We start from the raw sequence: 23,679 nt of genomic DNA, 5'->3' as shown, positions 1-23,679 counted from the left end.
TTCCCGCACATTGTAATAAGTTTAATTTAACTCTTCACTGATCTTACGTAGACTAGCACGACGGTCAATGTTTAAAAATTCACGTACCCGGTTCACATCTTCGTCTGTTTGCATCGTCGAATGCCTTCCAGATCGCTGTTCGTCTTCGACGTCCTCCCGGCCTTCCTTGAACAACTTGTGCCACCGTTTTACCTGGGCACTGGACAGAGATTTGTCCCTGTAAGCCTCCTTGAGTAGCCCAATGGTTTCGGTACTCGTTTTGTTTAGCTTTACGCAAAATTTAATCGAGTAACGTTGCTCCAACGATCGCTGCATTTTCGCCACTGCAAAATCCTAACTCACTTTTAAAACAGCTTTCACGCGCGGAACGATGTTGACTGCACCGCTGTTGCCAGCGAACTGGGACCGGTTTCTAGTGGAAGGGGAAGGTCCAACGATCATTTTCCCCACCAGCCGATTCGGTTGATCGCTTGGCAGACGCTCCGCGCGGGAAGGCTCACTACTTTTCAATCAAACCCTGTACTCAGCAAAACTTTTATCAATGAATCATGATTGCTGACCTAATAAAAGCTACAATGTCGAGACTCGAAGTTTATTGTATACAAACAAAATAGTGAGATAGGCTTTGACTATCTATGTTCAAAGAGATATATGTACAGGGTTGCCAGATATATACATATATTTACATGTAAATGATAAAATTAAATCTGAAAACATGTTGAATAGTTTTTTTTTGTTTGTTTTTTTGTAGTTTTATTTATTTATTTAAATATTTATGTATTTGGGTGCAATTAATCATTAAATTAATTAATATTATTATCGTTTATATATAATATTCATATTCATATGTGTACGTATGTATATCCATACACAGATCTTGCATTGTATTTATTGATTTAATCCATTTGAAATCTTCAATCGTCCTCATTTTCATTTACTATCATTTTCGCTTTGTTTGTCTTTTTGGTTTTTTTTTTTTTTTGTTTTGGTTTGGAATTTGGTCGATTTGTTATTATTATTTTAGTTTGTTCTTTACTGCTGCTACTAAGTATTTTCTTTACAACATTTTTGTTTTGTTTTTTTTTTTTGTTAATTTGGATTTTCTTTTTTTGTTTTCTTATGTTTGTCTTTTGCTACGCAGTTGTTGTTTTAATTCTTTGTTCTTCAATTTCAATTCATTAGGATTCAACTGGACTTAGTTATGAAAAGTAAGAGCTTCACGTGGGAATTGTACTACTTTGTTAGTCATGAAAATCACGGCGTCAGATCATAAGAAAATACATTTTTCGTTAGAGAAGCAGTGGAAATACTTTTCGGAATGAAGTTAGTTACGAAAAAGTGTCATTTAGAATCAGTTTGAGGTTATCATTAGATTGACTGCTATTACTTGAATATATAATTATGTAGTTGAAACTACTAACACTTATATATATTTAAATTATTTAAATATTTTAGTGCCACATTTATGTAATGCTTCTAACATTTACGAGAGTTCTACCTGAAAATGTGCATATACACACACACACGAAAAAATAGTGAGCAATTGCACAGCGCACTAACACTAGGCCAGCCATGACAACACTTACTGCGATCACTCGCAAAGCTCCGTTGGGAACATAAGCAAATATATGATGTACATGGATTTCTGGATATTAGGGATATTTCTGAAAGAAATATTCAAATTGCAAATCCATATTACCCACAGTTTAATAATGGATGCGTTGGCACGCATTTGAATTCATTACTTTAGAACGCAAAAAATCAATAATTGACCCACCCACTTATAACTGATGAGTAACTAGCAGTCACTCTGTTTGTAACTGTTTTCTTTTTTGGTTTTGGTTTTTGTTTTTGTTTCATATACTTCGTATGCCTTCTTATTTCGATATTTTTCAAATCATATAGAGCACCACGAAGGATTTGCAAATATGTTTAACATTTTGTATTAAATAATTCCCACAAATATTGAATTTCCCTATAGGTCGAACTTTCAATCAAATATATGTATATGTATTGTATGTATACATATAGTAAACAAATATTCATTAATTATCGCATAGTATACATTTATTTACTTGAGTATATGGTAGTATGCAGTTTTATAGGCGCAGTAAAGAACAAAACAAAAAACAGATTTGAGCCTTCAAAGTGCCACGAGCAAATGAGAAGTGGGTAGAATTGCTGACATTTGTGGAAAATTCGAAGCCATTCATGTGAAACTTTTTCACGCCTGGTTATAATTGTGCAATTTCTTATGTCAGAATTTGCCACTGTAGTGAAAATGACTAATTTTGCATTTTGCAGATTTTCGTTTTGTCGAAATTTCGAAAAATGTATGTAACATATTTTATAGTAGTGTTTAAATAAAAAAAAATTGATACATAAAAACTAACTAAATTATTAAAAATTTATACAAGTTTTTAACATTTTTTTTAAACTCGATATAAAAAGAAATTTTTGGGACAAATTTGTGTAAAATTTTTTTTTCGCAATACGACATAATGAAAACTAAATTTACAAGCATGTCAATTTTTGACAAATTTATGTAACATTTTTTATAGTCGTATTTCAATAAAAAAAAATTGTATAAAATAAAACTAAGCATTGGAAGCATTTGTAAAAATTTTAGAAAATTTTTTAGTTGTTTTTTAATTTTTTAAAACACTTTTTAAATATTTTTTGTTTAAACACGGTGTAATGAAAACGAAATTAACAAAAATTTATACAATTTTTTAACAATTTGTGTAACTTGTTTTGGTCTAAAAACGGCATAATGATAACTACACACGCAAGCATTTGTCAAAGTTTTCCTATATTTTAATACATTTTTTTTGTTTAAACACGCAGAACTTTTTGTGGCGAATTTCTCAAAATTTCCACAAATTTATGCCAATGTGTTTTTGTTTAGATAAGAACAAATTTTTGTGACAAATTTGCCAAAATTTCCACAAGTTTGTGTATATTTTTTTTTGTCTCACCACGACATAATGCAAATTAAACATTCAAGCATTTGTCAAAATTTCGACATATTTATTTAAATTTTTTCGTTTACACACGAGAAATTTGTCAAAATTTCGTCAAATTTATGTGAAAATTTTATTTTGTTTAAACACGGCATAATATAAACTTAATTAACAAGCATTGTCAAAATTTTGACAAATTTGTGTATGAATGAAAACTAAACTTGCAAGTATTTGTCGAAATTTATAAGAAAATTATATATAATAATAATTATAAAAACATTTACCAATTTGTGTACACTTGTTCGTCTAAACACGGCATAATGAAAACTAAACCCGCAAACATTTGTCAAAATTTCAAGAAATTGAAATTTTTTTTTTTGTTTAAACACCACAATTTTTGTGACGAATTTCTCAAAATTTCCACAAATTTATGTTAATTTTTTTTTTTGTTTAAAGACGGCATAAGACGAACTTTTTGTACAAATTTGCCAAAATTTTCAGGAATTTGTGTACTTTGTTTTGGTCGACATAATGTACTAAACTTGCAAGCATTTGTCAAAATTTCGTCATATTTATTTAAATTTTTTCGTTTACACACGACATAAGAACAACTTTTTGTAAGAAATTTGTAAAAAATTCCACAAATGTATGTCAACATTTTTATTTTGTTTAAACGCGACATAATAAAAGCTAAATTAATAAGTATTGTCAAAATTTAGACAAACTTGTGTAAAATTTGTTTGTGTGAACATGGCGTAATGAAATCTAAGCTTGCACGCATTTGTCAAAATTTACCTCAAAATTTTTATTTTGTTTAAACGCAACATAAGATGAACTTTTTGTAACAAATTTGTCAAAATTTTCAGAAATTTGTGTACTTTTTTTTTGCCTCTCCACGACATAAAAAGAACTAAACTTCCAAGCATTTGTCAAAATTTCCACGAATTTATGTAAAAATTTTAGTTTTGTTTAAACACGGCATAATAAAAACTTAATTAACAAGCATTGTCAAAATTTTGACAAATTTGTTTAAAATTTGTTTGTGTTAACATGGCATAATGCAAACCAAATTCACAAAAATGTGTACGAATTTTTACCAATTTATGTCAGTTTTTTTCTGTTAAACAGGTCATAGTAAAAACTTAATTTACCAACATTTATCAACATTTTTACCAATTTATTTGAAATTTGTTGTCGAATGGCAACTTGTAAATCATTCATTATGTATGTAGAAGTGCGATTTACTTTTCAAAGTCTACTCACATTAGTGGCACTTGATTTCAAAATGTTTGTAGTGACTTTATTGTTATACACAAGTTTTTCGTCTATTCAAGGATTGTATACACAGCATAATTCAGTTTTTTTATTAGGGCTTACATAAAATTTACATTCAAAACAAAAATTGTAGTATTTTTATTTGTCCCACTGTTGCAAACTGACATAGCAATGCCCTTAACGGTGTTGCATTAAATGCGGGCGTTGCCACATCAACCAGCAGGTAGTACAATAGTATGCTGGTATGACAATTTATTAATCGCTGACTTGTTTTGTTTTTGCATTATTTTTTGTTTTTTAATTTTATACTCACTTAAAATAATCGTTGAAATAGTAAATATTATTAATGCTGGCTAACAACTTTTATTTAATTACATTTTTATTATTGATCAAATTTGTTAAGCGGAAAAATATCTACATCAATAGTGAAAATATTTATTTTCAATAAAAAAAAATTTCAAAAAGAAAAAAAATTATATTATTTTTAAATAAATAAATTAACATTTAAGGTCTGTTGTTTGTTTGTTAATTTTTGTTAATTTTGTTGGTAGCTTTGGCATGTACATAGGTATGTAATTAATTAGGCATTGGTACTGATTAAATTTAATATTTATGTAGTATATAGTATATGCACGCCATTTCAAGCAAAAACGCAATTTTATTCTAATAAAAATTCAACATTTCCATACATGTGCCTCATATATATGTTTTATTAACATTAACTGGCTTACATACATACATATATTTATTTTGCTATTTAAATACATTTTCGCTAAGCAACGCAAATTTTAAAACGAAAAATATTAATCAATCTAACATAAATTTGAAATTTTCATGGAAACATAAAATGAAAAACGTATAAAAATTCATACATTTGTCCGCTAAATTTATTTATTTGCTCGTTACATTAGTTTCTCTAATACATTTTCTTTGTTATTGTTTGCTTTTATGTATGAATTAATTTCAGTTTTTTCTTTCTTTAATTATGCAAATATTTTTGTTTCTCTAGTTTAAATATTGGTTTGTATGCCCGTTGCCTGTCGCTCTTTGGTTTTTGTTCGTTTGTCTTTGTTTAGTTTTCACACTAATAATGCAATCATAAACGAATATTCTTTAAATGTCAATATTTTGAAATATCAGTAATTAATTACTCATTATTTAAATGTTATAATTATGTTGAAATAGTAATTAATTTCGTAGGATCTTTACCTCTTCTTCTATTGAATTATTGTTGAAAGTATATTTGTCATTATTTTGGTGTTGGCATATACAGACATACATATATATACATATATGTGTATACTTTTATATGTATGCGGCGGCTCATGAGTATTTTCACTTGTTACGGTAAATGTTGTATATGTAGCTCGCAACAAGCGGGTACGCCTGAATTGTGGATATATTCTTCTCACCGAATCATCATTCAAATTCCATGGAACAATGAGTACCATAAACGAACTTCAAGTCAACTCACACGAGTCTTTACAGACATACATACATACATATTTGTATAAGGAGTAGAAGAATTGAGCAAGCCTCGACTATTACACACATGCAAAAACAAAAAAACGCTCTTTGGCATACAGATTATACTAAAATTGCGCACTTCATGTTTGAGAGTGACAAAAAAGGTGAAATTTGAAGTTGAAAGTTCATATTGTTGTTATTCCAACTGCATAAAGTGAATGATACTAAAGTCCCTAGTCAGATATAAGTTCGTGTCGTTCTAGTAAGGTAAAACCGACTGTCAGGTTAAGAGTTTCAACTTCAACTTTACCGTCCCAGTTGTTCAAGTTTAAAGTTGACCAATCACAGCGTTGCACTGCTGACTTTATCAGTCGTCGCTCTCAACTAAAACGTGAGCAAATGGAATGGGAAATTTGAACAAAGATCGCCGTTAACTAGTGAACTGCAACAACAAGGCCAGTGATCGAACACAAAAAACGCATAAAGACGCGAAGCTGCATTTCTCTAATAAAACAAGCCACAGGCAGCAAATTTAGCCACTCAAAAAAAAAAAAACAAAGTTAAAAGCACAATAAGGAGCAATAAGAATCGATTTAGAACCAATTCCTTTTTTGTGTGTTGCAATTTCGTACCATAATTTAAAAAGAGAAATGGACTGAAATAGCGTCTCCTTGTTTTTGCACATATTCTTTGTGGAAACGTCACTGATTTTGCTATACATATGTATAAAATAAATTTAGAGTATTTGATCTTTAATTTTTTCCTGTTAATAATTGAAAGCAAGGCCAAGTTTTTATATTCAGCATAAATTGTTTGTGTTCACCGGCTCAAGCGGACGCGCAAAACTATGCACTCGAATGAGTCTATTTTATCCATTGATTGTTGCTAGCCAGAGTTGACCCTAGACCCTATGTTTTTTGCTAGCCTGCATGACCCTAGAATTGCTTCGTGATTGGTCAAGTTCAAAATTGAATAACTTGGTGCAGGCGCATCGTACAGTATACCGGAGACGCAATTTTTAACTCCAAATTTTACCTCTTTCCCATCCTCAAAAAAAAAAATAATAATAATAAATTGCGGAGTCTTGAAACACCCTGTTCATGTATGTAATCATGAAAAACTATATGCACTAAACCGCTAATGCTGAAATCTCTTGCAGGCAACTAAACTTAATCATCTTAATATTTAATATTAAAAAAAAAAAAAACAAGAGAAAATATTTTATTAAATTAAATGAAATCCTATTTAAGTACAAATATGGTTCCAGTGTTACGTCACTTCTGCCTAGACAATTCGCTGAAAAAATGCCCTTTTAACAACATTTACTTTTACTTTTTTCCGCACATTTTTAAAAAATTGTGTTTTTTCTTTTTGAGGTTATTTGACGCAATCCTTACTCCTTTAAGAAGTTGTTTATCCAATGCTTTGACTTTCAACGTTGATGTTTTTAATTTTTTTCTTCTTTTTTTTGTTGTTTCTAATAATTTTTGTAATTTTCGTATTTTGGTTTACCTTTTCACTTTAACTTAGTAGACTTGAAGAAAAGCTTTATACTGCACCATGTTGCTCTTTGTTGCCAACACTGTCGCCGTCAACCAATGATGAGGTGCCACCAGCTGGCGCTTGTGCCTGTTGTTGTGGTGGTGGTGGTGGCATATATTGTGGATACTGTGGATATTGTGGCTGTGTTTCGCCGCCTATAAATCCTAGTTTATCTGTTCGATTTTGTTTTTTTTGTTTGTTTAAATAGAGAATTCAGAAATTAGTTTTGTTGTTATTTTAGAACTGCTTAAATGCAATTAATTGAAATGACATTTAAATATTTACATACTCGTACGTTTAGAGAACATTTACATACATACATACATAATATGCAGAATACATTGTGCCTGAAATGCATTACTATACAATACTCATACAAATATACAAATGAGTGAAATATCCTAAATGTTTGGTACTGATGAAAATTGATTTTCTGTTTTCTGTTTTTGTTTTTTTAGTATATTGCAAGAACTGTTATGTTTCTATGCCCTACATTGTCGATGATGCTACAGTAATCGGTGTCAAGGATAATACGACACATTGACGACCCAATAAGTTTAAAATAAAAGCATTCACTTTTTGTTGTTGTAGCAGCATAAACATTCCCCATGTATGTACGGGGAATGCTGCTGAAGTGTCAGTCCTTGGTCAGATAAAAATCAGGGTCGTTCCGGTTACGAAGAACCGACTGTCGTGGGCACCCACTTCGAGTCCCTCGCTGGAATGCAAGTCTAATAGGATATAAATAAAAATAAAATTTTGGATGGTGTGTAGATTGAATTAACCGCAAATCTGTGTATAGCTTCAAATTGTAAGCGGCTCCGATATATTTTGGTTCTGACTAGTATTTCTCTGATACGGTACAAAGCGCTGATACCGTGAAAAATATTTTTTCGGTTAAAGATCCCATAAAGGGTGTTTTCTAACCCTCCAAGGTTGTTTCTCTGGACAACAAACTTTCACGAGTAGGCCACGCTGATCGACGCACAAGAGGTACGGTACACTAGACAGGGTTAGTCTACTGGGACAGAGCCCTTGGTCGAGAAAAATCCGAGTCATTCCGGTAACGTATAACCGGCCGCCATGGGAATGTCCTGACAAGTGGAAATCAGGGAGAGTGGTCCCACTACTGAATCCTGGGAAACCCTGCATACCATAACACAAGCATGGTACATATCATACTGATAAATCACGGAGACTAGTGCGGATTATTGAATTAGAACTAAATGCAGTAGACGTTCTGTGCAGTTTTTCAACATCGATAGAATGGCTCCTCACAAACCCTTTAGAACAGAGAATAGATGGCTCAGAACCAAAAAACAAAAAAAAAAAAAAATACACCCATTGCCTTCAGCTGTAAATAGGAGTACACAAAAAGCGTAGCAGTTATTTGCAAAACGGTATTTTCCAGTGGCGGGCTGTTGAATGAAAAATCATCATACTCCAAAATTTAAAACGAGTATCCACTCAATCAAGACCCGGTCCCTCTCTAACAAGTGCCGGGCTGTGTTAATTAAATTCATGGTCTTTCTCCCCTCTATATCCCGGTAACTTCCATAGAAACCTTTCCAGAGAACATCTCATCTGGATGAGTGTAAATGAATCAAAAAATATTGGTAGGCGTAGGCGTATCCTTATAACCATGGGGTTGAGGCAATTTTCATTAAGATTGGAATGTCCGGTAATACAAAGTGAAGTCCAAAATAAACAAGACTGACGTTATAAAAAAGTTTTTGATGGCGCCATCTTTTTAATGAGTTAGTGCGTTGGAAGTTACATCCCTAGCTGACTTCCAGTGAAAGCTTGGTGACATGCGGCTCAGTGGAAGCGAAGTTATTGCGTCTAAGTGTCAGTATGTTTGTGTCATCGAGACAAAACGGAGTTTCGAAAAAAAAACTACTATGCAATTTTGTTTTAAAATCGGTAAAATGTTTACCGAAACAATTGAATTGATGAAAAAAGTTGATGGCGATAATTGTCTACCTCAAGCCAGAGTTCATGAGTGGTTCACACGTTTCAGAGATGGTTGTGAGGACATAAATGACAATGAACATACGGGCTGCCCAAAATCAGTAATCATCGAAAATTCCATCGAAATTGTTCGTAAATTTATCAAAAATGAACCGAAATCATCGTTGAAGTTGATGGAATCGGAGTTGAATATCTCCAAAACATCGATTTATCGCATTTTAACTGATCATTTGGGCTTACGAAAAATCTGTGCACCTTTCACTCCGCACAAGTTAACTGAGGACCAACAATTGCTGAGAATTAAAGATTCGAAAGGCCTCATTAAAGAGGCGAGAGAAGACGAGAACTTCCTTTACAACATTGTAACTGGTGACGAAACGAAGTGTTTCCAACCTGAAACTAAGCGTCAAAGTGCCAAATGGAAGGCCCCAGACGAGCCACCACCCAACAAATCGCGTTTGGAGAAGTCAAAAATCAAGTCGATGATCGCTATTGATATCGATGCTTTTACTATTCCAAGACAATTGTCCACAAAGAGTTCATGCCAACGGGTCAAACCGTCAATGCAATTTTCTATCTTGGCGTTTTGAAGCGTTTGTTGCATCGCAACATCGCCCTGAATACCGCGATGGAGGAAACTGGCGCTTATTGCGAACCACTCTTGTAACTGATTTTTTGACTAGAACTCGTATTTTAATCATCATTCACTCACCGTATTCGCCCGATATGGCTCCTTGCGACTTCTACCTATTCGGAAAATTGCATTTGGCCATGAAAGGAAAACGTTTTGCGCCATCTAAAAGGCGTGTACCGACATCCTGAAGGACATTCCGGACAATGACCTGAAACACTCTTTCGAAATCCTTTTAGATCGTGCAAAACAGTGCATCAAGACCAGAGGGGACTATTTTGAATAAATAAACTCGAAATTATCAGAACAAAGCTCCTGCCGTTTCTATTTTAGCTCAGTCTTGTTTATTTTGGACTTCATCTTGTATCTTCTATGACCTTTTAGGCTAAGGGAAAGTGTGCAACTCATCCTCAGCAAGGGCACTATTGTATGCATAAGGTTCAAAATTTCGATAAGCCTATGTCAGAGTCTTCCTATCCTAATTTTTACTGTATTCATTGAATGAAATTTTCGAAATTAGCATGAAAAAATATTCTTTGGGTTATTTGAATGAATAGTCCAATATTTATTTATGAGTTATGAATATTTGAGTTATAATATTTGTCAATGCTATTTATAAAATATTATTAAAATGAATAAAATACAAAAGCTATTGAGTACTGAAAAATCGCAATTTCATGCACTACGTTTGCTTGTAAGGGAAATGTGTTATGTGTGAATTCGTAGTGTGCGGGACATGTGTGGTTTTGTAAGACGACATGAAACTTAGTAATCAATCGGATGAAGCATAACATACACACAAACATAAATGAAATTTTCAAATCACACATAAGCCCATAAATATGCTGGTAATTGCTTACAAATTTAAAAGAAGCTCAATTAATTTCGGTTGTCTAAATTTTGCTATAAATTTTTGATTTTTTCTTTGTTTTTTCTTCTTCTTCTTCTTCTTGATTTTATGTTGAAAATGTTGCTTATTGTAAAAATTTGGAATTTTGTTTGGCAAATATTTATTCGTGTACAGCAACTGCATCCGGTGGATTACCCTCTTCCTCTTCGTTCGTCGGTGTTCTTTGAATGGTATGCTCGGGCGCATTGTCGTGTGCTATTTTAGATTTTGATTCGAGCTCGGTTTTGTGTTCGAGTTCGAGTTCGGTCTCGGGTTCATGTGCGTGCTTATTGTGTTTAGATGCATGAACTTCAGATTCAGATTCAGTATCAGTTTGATTTTCATGTTCAGTTTCGGTATCAGATGCTGAGGATGTTCGTGAATGTTCGGTTGCGTGGTTTTTGTGTGATTTAGATGTTTTTGTGTGTTTGCCAATAGCATTGTTATTATTGTGATCGGTATGCACGTATTCGGGTTGGGAAGTTTGTGATGGTGCGGAAACTGTTTCATCTACGGCAGAAATGGCTGGCACTACCCATGCTTCTACAATGCAAAATTTGTGTAAAATGGAAAAAGTGCAATATGAAAAGTTATTCCTTTTCTATTAGTTTTACTTTTAATCTTCCAATCATAGCAGGTGAGTGTGCGTGTGAGCGAGTGTAATATAGTGAGATGTGAATTGTAAGTTGTGAATAATGAAAACTAAGATAAAATATGTGAGTGAGTGAGAGTGACTGTCAAATGAAAATAATTGAATTTCTCATTTATTTCAACTAAAAGTGAATTTTATTTCTTTGAATGACGTCAAATTTAATTAAGCTCTTGCTTGTAGCACTTTTATGGTATTAGCTTTTTTTTTAAATGTTTACGATTTTGCAAGTACTGCATGATCTTTGAATTTTTTCAATTTTTTACCTTTCGTTTTATATAAATTGCGTGTATTTTATTTATTGCATATGTCAAATAACGGTGTAAACTTGAATTCATAAAGTTAATCTTCATCTTTCTCTGCAATTTGTGGAACACAATTGGGTATTCAGTTATTTCGTATATACATAACTGCTTGAAAATTGTGTATATTTATATTAATTATATTAGTATAACACAAAGTGGCGCAAAATTAATCATCCAATTTTGTTTTTTCTGACTAACTTTTTTACTAAAAAAAGAAAAAAAATTGGGCAATGGAAATCTTAATTTAGACCCTTACGCGTGTCTACTTGTATGCTGCTGCTATTTAACTCACAAGTGTCAAACTTGACACATTTGCAAAAATTATAAGTCCTCCGACAGGGTGATTAATTTTGTGCCATCCTGTATAATTTTTTGCAAATGAGTGAACCATGAAATGATGCACCTTTGATTACGTGACTTTGAATTTTGCAGACACTTCTTTACACTTCTATTTAAATTATTAAGGGGTTATATACCTTGTGAGCCCGAAAAAATGGACTATTGTCATAATTTTTTTTAAATACATATGTTTTAGAACTTTTATTCAAATGAGGCATGTATCATACTGAAGGGTCTCGAAGAATACATTTTGGTGTTTTTATTTTAAAAAACATTATTATTTATTGTTGATATCGCCCCTCCCCCGAAATGCCATTTTTAAAAAAGGTTTGCGGTGATCACGGCAGCGCATGAGCACCTCAACTGATATCAAAAAAGTTAAATGATTATTATACAATAGAAAAATGTTTTTTAGTGAATCTGAACGGTTTATTTACCCAAAAAAAATTTGAAATATACAAATCCATATGCAATTGTTATTGTATCAAAGCTAAAAACTAGAGCTCCAGATACCCGCGTATATCCAAACTTACTCGATTCGTCGCTCAACTGCCCAAATGCTTGTTCGGAATTTTGAAAAAATTTGCGAGACTTTGAACCATTTGAGCAGCTAAACAAAAATTGTCAATTTTATGTGTCAGCATTTTTTTGTTTGTTTTTCAACGAGTTATAAATATTTTTTGTATAAAAACCACGATATAATCGTGCTCATGCGCCAAAATGTTCAAGTAATGAGCATCGAACAGGTGTGCGTGCGCTCGTTGCTCATTGGCTCCTTTCAGAACGGAGTCAACTCAACTTGGTTAACCTAACAAAAAATGTTATTTTAACATTAAAGGCCGCATTACCGGAGAATGTCTGCTAGAAGTTTTCTAATGTTTCTAATCAAAACGTTGAAAATTTTGATGAGATGCTTTATTTTTATTTCTTTTTTTTTGTGAAAAATTTGATGAAATTTTTTTTTAAATTTTTGTGAACATTTTTCTACATTTTGTACACATAAATTTGTATTTTTACAGTAACGGCCGCATTACCAGAGAGGAAGTTTAAAGTTTAAAAAAAAAGTTTTTTTTATTTAATTTTTTTGTGAAAATTTTGATGGAAATTTTCTTTTTTCATTCACATAGATTTGTATTTTAACATTAACAGCCGCATTACCAGAGAGGAAGTTTAGAAGTTTTCTAATGATTCTGATGAAAAGGTTGAAAATTTTTATGAATTTTGTATTTTTACGTTTTCAATTTTTTTGTGAAAATTTTTCTACATATTGTACACATAAATTTGTAGAGGTGTTTTTATTTATATAAAGATATATTTTTTGTTTTTTATATACAAATTTAACATTTTAAAAAAACTAGCGAAAAAAATTTAGCCCACAAAATATTGTGAATATTGTAAAAAGACAAAGTGTCTTAATTATGAGAGCACAAGTGGATGGACCAACAAAAATTTTTTTTTCTTGGCTACCCCTAAATTTGGTCTATGACCCCAAAAATTAATCACCTATATTTTTGTTTTTTTTTTATTGTTCTATTTTTCTATTTCTCTTCTCTCTGTATTGTTGTTCTTATTGTTCTATTTATATTGCCAACGCTTTGAAGATTGCCATTGAATTTGCACAGGAAAAATTGCACTTTTCTGTTAATTTGGTATAAAATGTTTAAAAATCGATGTTATTAATCTCCTTTTCTAGTTTCTCTTTAAAAATATCCCAAAAATTATACTAAAAATAATAAAATATTACTTGTTTTGTGTTTTTATTGTTTTGTTTTGCTAACTTTTAGCACTGATTTTTAATTTTGAAGGTCTGTGGGGTCACTTAGAAATAAAGCTGTTTTTTTTTTTGTTTTTTTGCCATCCTACTTTACATATGTTTTTATTACCGAGTATCAACTTTATTTTTTACAAGCATTTGCAATTTTTGGGCAAAATTTACAAACAAAAAATGTCAAAATCGCACTACATCTATAAAATTTTATTTAAACGCAGCCTTTATACGCTTTGAGCTACGCGTGAGTGCCCTAGCCCTGGCACCTTGTGGCATATTCGTCCGCCTGTGAAGGAGTTTAAATGAGGCGATTTCGAAGATTGACTCTGTTGCCGCCACTTTGCAACAGAATGATGAGGAGATTTTTTCTTTCATACTTCAGTGTGTAAATGATAAATAAACTCTAATGTTGCGTCTTAATTCAGCACTACTACTGGCAGTATTACCATTATTTAAGAAGAACTGTGGCTAAAAAGCAAATGAAAAACAAGAAACATGCAGATTCCTCTCTTTAAATAAAATATTCCTCTCTTTGAAAAGTATACACAGCTCCGGTAACTGTTTCTTGGCAACAGATCTCTATTGTAAACAAAAATCTGCTGTTTGAGTTAACTCTTCAACGGTGAAAACGTCTAATATTATATTTCTGAGAGTTAGCAGAGCTTTTAGCTCCAGTTAATTGCTTGACATCAAAATGCTGTTTAAAAAATCTTTTATTTACTCCGTATAATTTTTCATATTTCTTTGCTATGGATTTGTATTTTACCTTAAACTTAAAATTAAAAAAAAAACACTGTGAAATTGTATTTCGTTATGCATTTAGTTATGCACAGCATTTATTTTTCCTGTTCAATAAAATTAAGTATCAAGTACAACAAGTAGAAGTTCGCTACGATCTATTAACTAACTGGGGGGAACAACAGCGGCAGGTTTGCACGAAACGCCAAAAATAATCTCAACAAGCTTTTCTTTTCATACCAACTAATGGTGTATTAAAAATGTATTAAAATGGAAATTAATAAATAAATAAAAAAAAATATATGAAAGCAATAAAAAGCTTTAAATATTTTTAACAACAAAAAATTTACTACGACAAATTTTTAATGAAAAACTACTACTTAAAAAGCGCATAATCGAGTTCACGTTGACCGTTAAATTCATAGTTTTGTATTTTTCAATTTTGCCCCTACAAGACAGCTGACTATCATATAAGCACTCATATTATCATCATCACTATCCTCATCCAACTACACATTTTTGTTCTAGCCATGGGAAAGTTCTGACAGTTTTCCTTTGTCGGTTTGATATTCTATCTCTCTTTTACCAATAGCAATTTCTTATAACTGAAAAATATATCTACTATGCTCTAAAGGCAAGGCAACTTCTCATTTTTGTTCTCAACAAGTAATCAGCACTGATGGGCCAAACTACTCATTTTCGTCATCAAAAAGTAAACAACACAAACTTCTCAATAACTCCTCATTTTCGTTAAATAGTAATCAGAATGAGGAGTTTCGTTAAAACGTTTTATTTAGAAATTATAAAATTTAAATTTTACGGAGATCCAAACTCACGAAATTTCAACTTTTAGCGGCTATGGCGACCTTACAACAACAACAGCCAAATTCCACACTAGAACTTTTTTCAGAGCAGCCTCTTATAAGCATGCAAATGAGTTGCCTTGGCGTTTAAAGTATAGTAGATATATTTTTCACTTATATGGAATTGCTATTGGTAAAAGAGAGATAGAATTCACACCGAACAGGGGAAAAGATATCAAATGAAATATTTGATTTCCCATTAAAAAATGTTGTATATGCTATTCTGATAATGCGCGTGTATTAGAGACTAATAAAATACTTGTAAATGTGGTGGAATTTTTGTCGAAAATGCTCAGCACTGTCTTGTAGGGGTGATATTGATGGATATGCATTTTGCAAATAATTAATGTTATAGTATTAATTTCTTTTTCTTGTTCACTCCTCTCGGGAGCATAGGGCCACGACATGACTCTTCCATCGTACACGGTTCTGTGCTCTTGTTTTTGCACCGTCCCATAGTATTCATAGGAGTACGACCGAGTTATGAGCTGGTTTCGAAATGGGAGGTCTGCTTTTAGGCTAACACGTATTTGCATGAACAATAGTTTGAATGACGAATTCGATATCTTTGATATGCTTTTCTAAACTGGAAAAAGAAGCGACGCGAACGATTCTGGAGGCGAATGAGTTCAAGAGAACAACAGTCAGCATATTCGCCTCCCGGCAAAAAAAAGATGTAGTTATTAATAGTAATAATTTTAAGCTAGTAAATGACTTTATTTAAAAGCTCAAAAGAGAACCAGCATTAACACCGTTAGGAATCTCAGTCTTGGAATCCAACGCAAAATCTCTTGTAAATAAGTGCTACTATAGATTGAGTAGATATACAATTGACGAATAAAGTTCTCTCTTAATGAGTTCTCTGTCGCTCCGTCGTGAGGCGCAAAAACTTGGACGATGTGGCAGCACTTTATGCACATTATTGTAGCTGTGATCTTGGAAGCAAAAAAAGTTTTTTCAGCAAGATATGTAAGTATTGATATCAAGGCGAATTGAGTACTGAGAGTGGCTCCTTCCTAAAACAGTTACTTTTTTTTCGCGATTTGGACAAGTTTGACGTTAGATCCCTTGCCAATGCAAAACAAACAAAAGGAGGAGAAATTACATGCCTGTGAAAATTTGGTGAATGGCTCTGCACTATTGTGATAAACTAATGAAAACGCAGGACCGCGTTTTAAATCGTGAAAGCACAAATTAATATAATGCCGCGAAATGCAGGTTTTCTGCGAAAGACGCCGTAGCAAGAAAGCGTGCGTGTGTGTGTGCATATAACTTCTTGTGTTTAGCAGTTGCTATTGCTTCCGCCTACTCTTCCTCTTCACAAACAAGTAATTCCCCTTACTTTTGTTCGTTTATTCACGGGCTCTGACGACACAGCGAATTCGGAAGGTGCAACCATGTATTCTATCATCCTCGATATGTTACATATTTTGCTTACAAAAAATCACTTATAAAATTGGTAAGCGAATTACGAAAATTTTCGAAGAAATATCTGAGCAGCGAGAAATTATTTTACAAGCCTATCAGTGGGAAACTATTTTATGAATATCAAGTAAATAATTAATTACGTCGAAAGAGGCAACAAAAGAAAAAAGAAAAAAAAAATTCGTCTGATATCAATTTTTTTAAATTTTCCAGCAAAATAATTTTACCTTAATTTGTTAGGAAAGTAACTTAAAAGTAACCAATGAATTACCAACAAAAAACATTTTTTTTAAATATAACCCACGAATTTCCGAAAAAAAAAATTTTTTTTAGGTTAAACTTCGATTGATTTTATTTTATGTGAACAAAAAATATTTTAATTCATCAACATATTTGTCTTAAATCTAAACAATTTTAGCTAATAACAACAAAATAATGCTCAATTTAACAACAAGTACACATACATTGGTGAACGCACAAGGGGGGAACTAAAGATAAAAACACACAAGTAAACTAACAAACGAACGGCACAAACGAGAACTCTTTAATAACACCACTTCGAACGAAAACACTTTGATATCGGACGGATTACTAACGAATTCCACTGACTTGGCAACAATGCAAAAAAAAAAAAAAACAACGCGCTCAGAATTATGCACATATCTACATACATACACATATACATATGTATGTATATTCTTATGTAAGCTCAATACTCCACTCCAGATGAATTCCAAAACCCCGCGTTTTAACGGAGTAAACGCCAGTGTGGTGGGTATGTGTGTATGTATGTGCATATGCACTTTACAGATGTAGCGAGGGTGTATTGATGAGGTTTTCCACTTAAGCTTTCATGTAACTAATGTGGATTTGTTGCCAAGGATGCCTCGAAAATATGGTTGGTACGAAGTTTTGGGTATCCCATTGCTAACGCATAATTTGTTGTTGTTGGAAAGTTTTTATGTGTGCACGTCAATGCCTGAATTAATGCTACTTGTTTTTGAGTAAACTGAAATTTAGCGCTGTGCAAAAATATTATTTAATTTTGCCAAAATGTCAACACAGAGTCGTAGGTATTCCGTAAATAACCTTCAAGTCTACACTCTACTTATATATTCCAGGTACTTTTTTATATAAAAATAGGCCAATCTGCTCTCTTTACATTACCTTTTACGGCTACCCTTTGAAAGGTATTTCAATGTTGAAGGAAAAATAATTAATTAAGTTTTAAATTAGTTTAATATGAAGCGGAAAAATAAATTCAAAAATGACACAAATGCAAATGCCCAAGCATGCATACTCGTGTGTGCCTCCTAAATGTATGTTCATATATAAGTTCCTATGGTTCCGCGAGAGTACAAAGCTGTATACTTTAATATGATACTTAATTAAAGAAATGTGTTATGGAGAGGTTGAAGAAAAAGATTTATGGTAGATCAAGCTTAATACAGGTGCCCCTCAGGTTAAACGATTAACTGGTTCTGTGTAACTCGAAACCGTGAAAGTGGGAACTCAGAATTAATACAACCTTTTTAATGAAAAAAAGAGTAGGAAGCAAAAGGATTCTGGAAATAGCTTTAATATATCAATAATCAGGGCGACTGCCGTAGCCGAATGGGTTGGAGCGTGAGTACCATTCGAAATTCGGAGAATGTAGGTTCGGATCTCCGTGAAACACCAAAATGAAGAACTAGTCGACAGGCAATAACAAACCTCCGCGTGTATTTCTGCCATGAAAAATCTTTTAAAAAAATATCTGCCGGAGTCGGCTTAAATATGTAGGTCCCTCCATTTGGGAAATATCATCAAGACGCATGCCACAAAAAGGGTTTAAGCGCTAATTATATCAATAAATATTTGATAAATAGTTATTATTTTGTCCTCGTCATAAAAATTGGTGAACAACCGTGTAACTTGAGTGAATGTCGGATTTTTTTCCGAGTAATTCGAAAATCGTGCTACTGAAGTACCGCGTATCTCGAGAGATACCTGTACAAGGATGAAGGAACCGGTGAATATGCAGATGAAGAAAAAGATAAGAGCAAAAATAAAAATAAAAATTAAAATAAAAGGCGTTATATTAGCACCAAGTCAATAGTCAGTAAAAACCTTTGTGTTTTTTGACTAGAATAAATAAATACAAGATAAAGATTAATATAAGATTTTTTTTAAAGGACCTTAAAGTTTCAATAAGGGTATGACAAAAAAAAAAAAACAACAACTTATAACGTACAGAAATATGAACGAACATTGTTTTTCGTAGTCATTATTTGGTAAAACGTCTCAAAAATGCCCTCTAAAGTTCCTATCCTTGAATAGCTTCGACGACTTTCATTTCAATTCCTTAACAAAATTATTTTATGTGATAAACATAGTATTTAGTTCGCGTTTCACGTGAAATTACTGTCAAAATCCATATAAATAGCATTGCCATGAAATATGCGCGAAATTTCGTATGTATCTCACGGCGAAATAGTACGCAGTTCACGCTGGGAAAACACCGTGCAACATGTCAGCAACATGATGCCAGCAACAAATCGTTTTAAATTGAGCAAATCCTGACATGACAGTTCGTTTGCGAGTGAAGTGCTCGGAATTAGAATACCTCGAAAATATGCAATTTTTAAGCGGAACGTCGCAAAAAGTGTAGTACATCTTCTTTACTCATATTGTGTCAATATATATGTGTATTGATTTCTTTGATATATATGTGTATACATTTCTTACCAAAATTTACCAATTGCTTCTGGCGCGACGCTTATAAACCCAACCAATGTTGCTAGCAACATTTTACGTCAAGCCAAATATATTACATGTTGCTGGCGACATTTCTCAGCTGTGAATTTAGTACTAGCCTATATATGGTATTATGTGGGGTTTTTAGTGCATGTAACAATAATTATAATATTTATTTGATGCCCGTATTTTACGAGTGATTATTGACATTTAGAAAAATGCGCTTCAAATTTGAATTTGATTTTGAGTTTAGCTGTTTATCAGCGAAAAAACAATTTTTGACATTCCTGAAATATTCTCAAAATCGATATCAACATTTTGTCGTTATTGTTTTAGCAGCAAAAAAAGTATGATACTTTTTACTAGAAGGTACAAGATCCCCTATTGGCAACCACCGCAGCTAAACGACGTGGAACTAACTCTTAAAAACCACACAAAGTACCTTGCAGTAATTCTGGATAGTAAACTATCATGGAAGCACAATATATTAGAGAAGAAGAAAAAGGCCAGTAACGCACTATACGCATGCAAAAAGATGCTGGGAGTTACATGGGGTCTACGTCCTTCAATAATGTATTGGTGCTACTCAACTATAGTAAAGCCAATATTACTATACGGCGCTCTGGTGTGGTGGACTGCGCTAAGAAGGCCGACATATAAAAAGCCTATGGAAAGTATTCAACGTCTAGGTGCACTCTGCACAACAGGTGCATTGAGAACTACTCCAACCGCAACGCTTGAAAGAATACTCAACTTGTCACCGATTGATATTGCGGCGGAATGCCTAGCAGCTAAATCCGCCGTAAGACTCAGCGCGACAGGCGAATTTACCTGTAAAACATTCGGACATAGCTCAATGGGCATTAGTTATAGGGTCCAAACGGACTATATGTCTCCGCAATGCAATTGGGTGAAGAAATTCCGAACAGCAATAGAAGAAGAGGGATGGAAAAAAGGAATGAAATCTAACCCAAATACTCTTAATATATTTACTGATGGCTCGAAAATGTTAGACGGAGTAGGGGCATGGATCTACTGTGCAGAATTAGGCATCAGACAGCCATTTAAGCTTCCTGACCACTGTAGTATCTTTCAAGCAGAAGTCTTTGCTGTATGTAAGGCGGCGGAAATAGCATCGCAAAGATATCAAGCAACTCCAAAATAAATACATATATACGTTGAAAGCCAAGCTGCGATAAAAGCACTAAACTCTTATGAAATTTCATCTAAAACTGTTCTAATATAAGAAGCAGGGAAGCCATAGAGAGATTAGCCGCAGACAGACGGTTGCATATCTATTGGGTACCCGGACATAAGAGCATTACAGGAAACGAAATTGTAGATGAGATTGCCAAAAGCGCTGTTTATAGACGATTCGTACAAGAAAACGACATACTGCAACCTTCAAATACGGTATACAAAGACATCGCTGCGGACATGAAAATACGGATAGATAGGAGGTGGAATAATCTGGCCACTTGCAAAACAGCGAAAATCATGTGTACACAGACTGCAGATAAATACGTCCGATTCGTACTAACTTTGTCTAGAAAAGAAAGCAGAACTATTTATTGCAGGTATGCTGACAGGCCACAATTTGCTAGCGGATATTAGGAATTACAGCCTTTTGTGGACTGACAAAAGGCCACATTAATGAATTCCTTAGGAAAAGGGGGGGAAAGAAAACTTGCCGCACACTGGCTAAACTGTGCCGGTCAGCGTCAAGCCAAACTATTCCTAAGTCACAACAAAGGAATATCTGACAAATTTCTCTCACTAAACAGAGTAGATCTGCGTCTTTTAACCGGATACCTTACAGGTCACTGCAGCCTGAGGTACCATCTAAACAATATTGGTCTATCCGAGACCAATGTCTGCCGCTTTTGCGAAATGGACATAGAAAGCTCAGAACATGTGCTTTGTGAATGTCCTGCGTTGGGCAGACAAAGACTTCACCACCTTGGTGGTATCGTAGTATCTCCATGCAATCTTTGGAACAACAAACCCAAAACTGTGCTAAAATTTCTAAAAAGCCTAAAACTCTAGGGTTACAAAATAGGCCTTTCACAATAGATCAGCTCTGGTCGCAGTGCGTAATGGCCTTCTAAAAATAATAATAGGAATTACAAACAACCATAGTTCCAAATTTGCAATGAACTAGAAGAGAGGGAAACGTTAGAACACCTTCTATGTTCCTGCCCTGCATTAGCTAGAACCAGATTAAAATGCTAAGGAGCTTTACAATATGAAAAGTTAAAGTACCTTTCGAGGATAGAGCTCCAAAGTTTACTTAGATTCGCAAAAGACGCAGACGTATTAGAAGATGTCTACTACAAAGAAACGTAAGGGTCTAGCTCCATCTGTTAACACTAAGGATCAATAGGTCTATGTGATGGCTTTCAGCCAGCCAGGTCAACCTAAACTAACCTTTAGCAGCAAAATATTCCCTATACATGTACGAGAGTGCTGTTGGAGTGAGGGTGCTTGGCTGGATATATATGTATATGTATATAGAAAATACGGGTTCCGGTAACGTAGAACCGACTGTTAGGAGGGATGCATCAACATTTTGCCCTTGTCTTTTGCTTCATATATCGCATTAGGATGCGCGACTACTATAAAAGGATATCTTCACAGCAATAAGAATTTATTTGCAAATTCTCGAGATGAGTTGCTTTTCTACTACACACAACAGAAATATTTCCTAAAAAGTTTTAGAATTCTGAGCGCGTTTTTGTTTTTTGATATTCGAAAGTATTTTATGCTTAAAAGTAATAACAGTTTTCAAAAGTGTTCCGAGTGATTACATGGCCTTGTCCTTTTTGTGTCACTAAAAACGTATAAAACAACACAATTTCACAAAAGTAAAGCTAACTACACATTACTGAAGCGTTCGACGTCTGTTCGCCGAGTATGCATTTTATTCAGATGATATCGAACCTGGTGCGACTGCCAATTGTGCGCGAAATGATTGCACTGCTCTTTCGATGGGATGAGAAGGCGGGATAGTGATTTGAATTTAATTCAAGATTTTTCAATTTTTAAATTTTTCAATTTTCCAATTACAAACAATTGTTATGGTTATTGAAATTTTGAACTTCAATAATTTCAGTAATTTTAGTAATTTCCTTGCTTCGATTGTGCTTGGATAGGATGTACATACATACTAATTGACCGTGTTTTTTATTATTGTAAAGCTTGAATTTTTTCTCTTCAACTTGCTTACTGATGAGTTATGTGATAAATCTATTAACATAGCGAATATATGTATGTACATATGTACATATGCATGTAGTGGCCACAGTAACAGCGCCGCGCATGTGAATGCTTGCTTCTTTTCACACTCACTAATGAACGCATGTAGGGGAATATGTATGTATAAACACCACATTTCGATCTGTTGTAATTTCGAAATTGAAATTTGGTTCTCGCAGAATTTTCAATTTGTTAATAAGTTTTCCTTTTTTTTGTTTTGGTTAATAAAACATTCTAGCACTCTACATAAAATTACCTATAAAAATAGGATAGAAAATTAAATATTGGCAATTAATGAATGGGAAACGAATAGGTATGTAATTTCCAAAACTGTATGTATACTCGTATGTAATGATAGAAATGTCTTGTGTGCATTTGATTTAGAATAAAAATAAAAACACACCTTTTTTTACAGCAATAATAAAGATATTTAAGATTGTTACGAAATCATTTTAAGTAAAATTTAAATTTGTGCTGCAAACATGTTAATCGTTCAAAAGTGCTTTTAAAATTATTTATATTATAAAAGAAATTTGTGTTTCACTAGTAAATTTATAGAACTAAATTAGTTTAGTTAAAAGAGTTAAAAAGTTTTAAGAAATTGTGCAAGTTTTATCATTCAAAAGTTACTATATAACACGCACACGTTGAAGGCAATTTTCAATATTATTTTTATATTCGTACATATTTGTTTTATATAATAGTTTTATTTTTGTTTTTTTTATCAACAATAATATTTTTCGAAGTAGTTTTGTATTTTTGGAAGACTTACTTGCAATAATGCCCACTACGACCAACCCAATGACGCCCATAATAATCATCATCTGTCAAGCGAGCGGGAAGTGAAATGTAGTATTTAATTA

General features: G+C 33.1%; 1 protein-coding gene across 6 annotated transcripts in view; it reads right to left on the bottom strand.

Moving 5' to 3' along the window:
• Nucleotides 1-960: 960 nt before the first annotated feature.
• The window catches only part of LOC128860238 (neuronal synaptobrevin), a 39,571-nt gene continuing 16,852 nt past the window's right edge, over nt 961-23,679 (bottom strand). For 5 of the 6 annotated variants that reach the window (XM_054097623.1, XM_054097627.1, XM_054097625.1 and 2 more), the window contains 2 exons: nt 23,589-23,640; nt 961-7,420 (listed from right to left, as the gene is read on the bottom strand). In XM_054097623.1, coding sequence (XP_053953598.1) covers nt 7,254-7,420; nt 23,589-23,640 — 219 coding nt within the window. In that variant the 3' untranslated portion in view covers nt 961-7,253. Of the gene's footprint in view, nt 7,421-11,653; nt 11,747-23,588; nt 23,641-23,679 lie in introns of all 6 variants that reach the window. The other variant, XR_008454230.1, reaches the window with a different exon arrangement.

Source organism: Anastrepha ludens, chromosome 4 (genome assembly GCF_028408465.1).
Source record: "Anastrepha ludens isolate Willacy chromosome 4, idAnaLude1.1, whole genome shotgun sequence".
Classification (NCBI taxonomy): Eukaryota; Metazoa; Arthropoda; class Insecta; order Diptera; family Tephritidae; genus Anastrepha; species Anastrepha ludens.
This window is presented reverse-complemented; position numbering and strand designations above follow the sequence as displayed.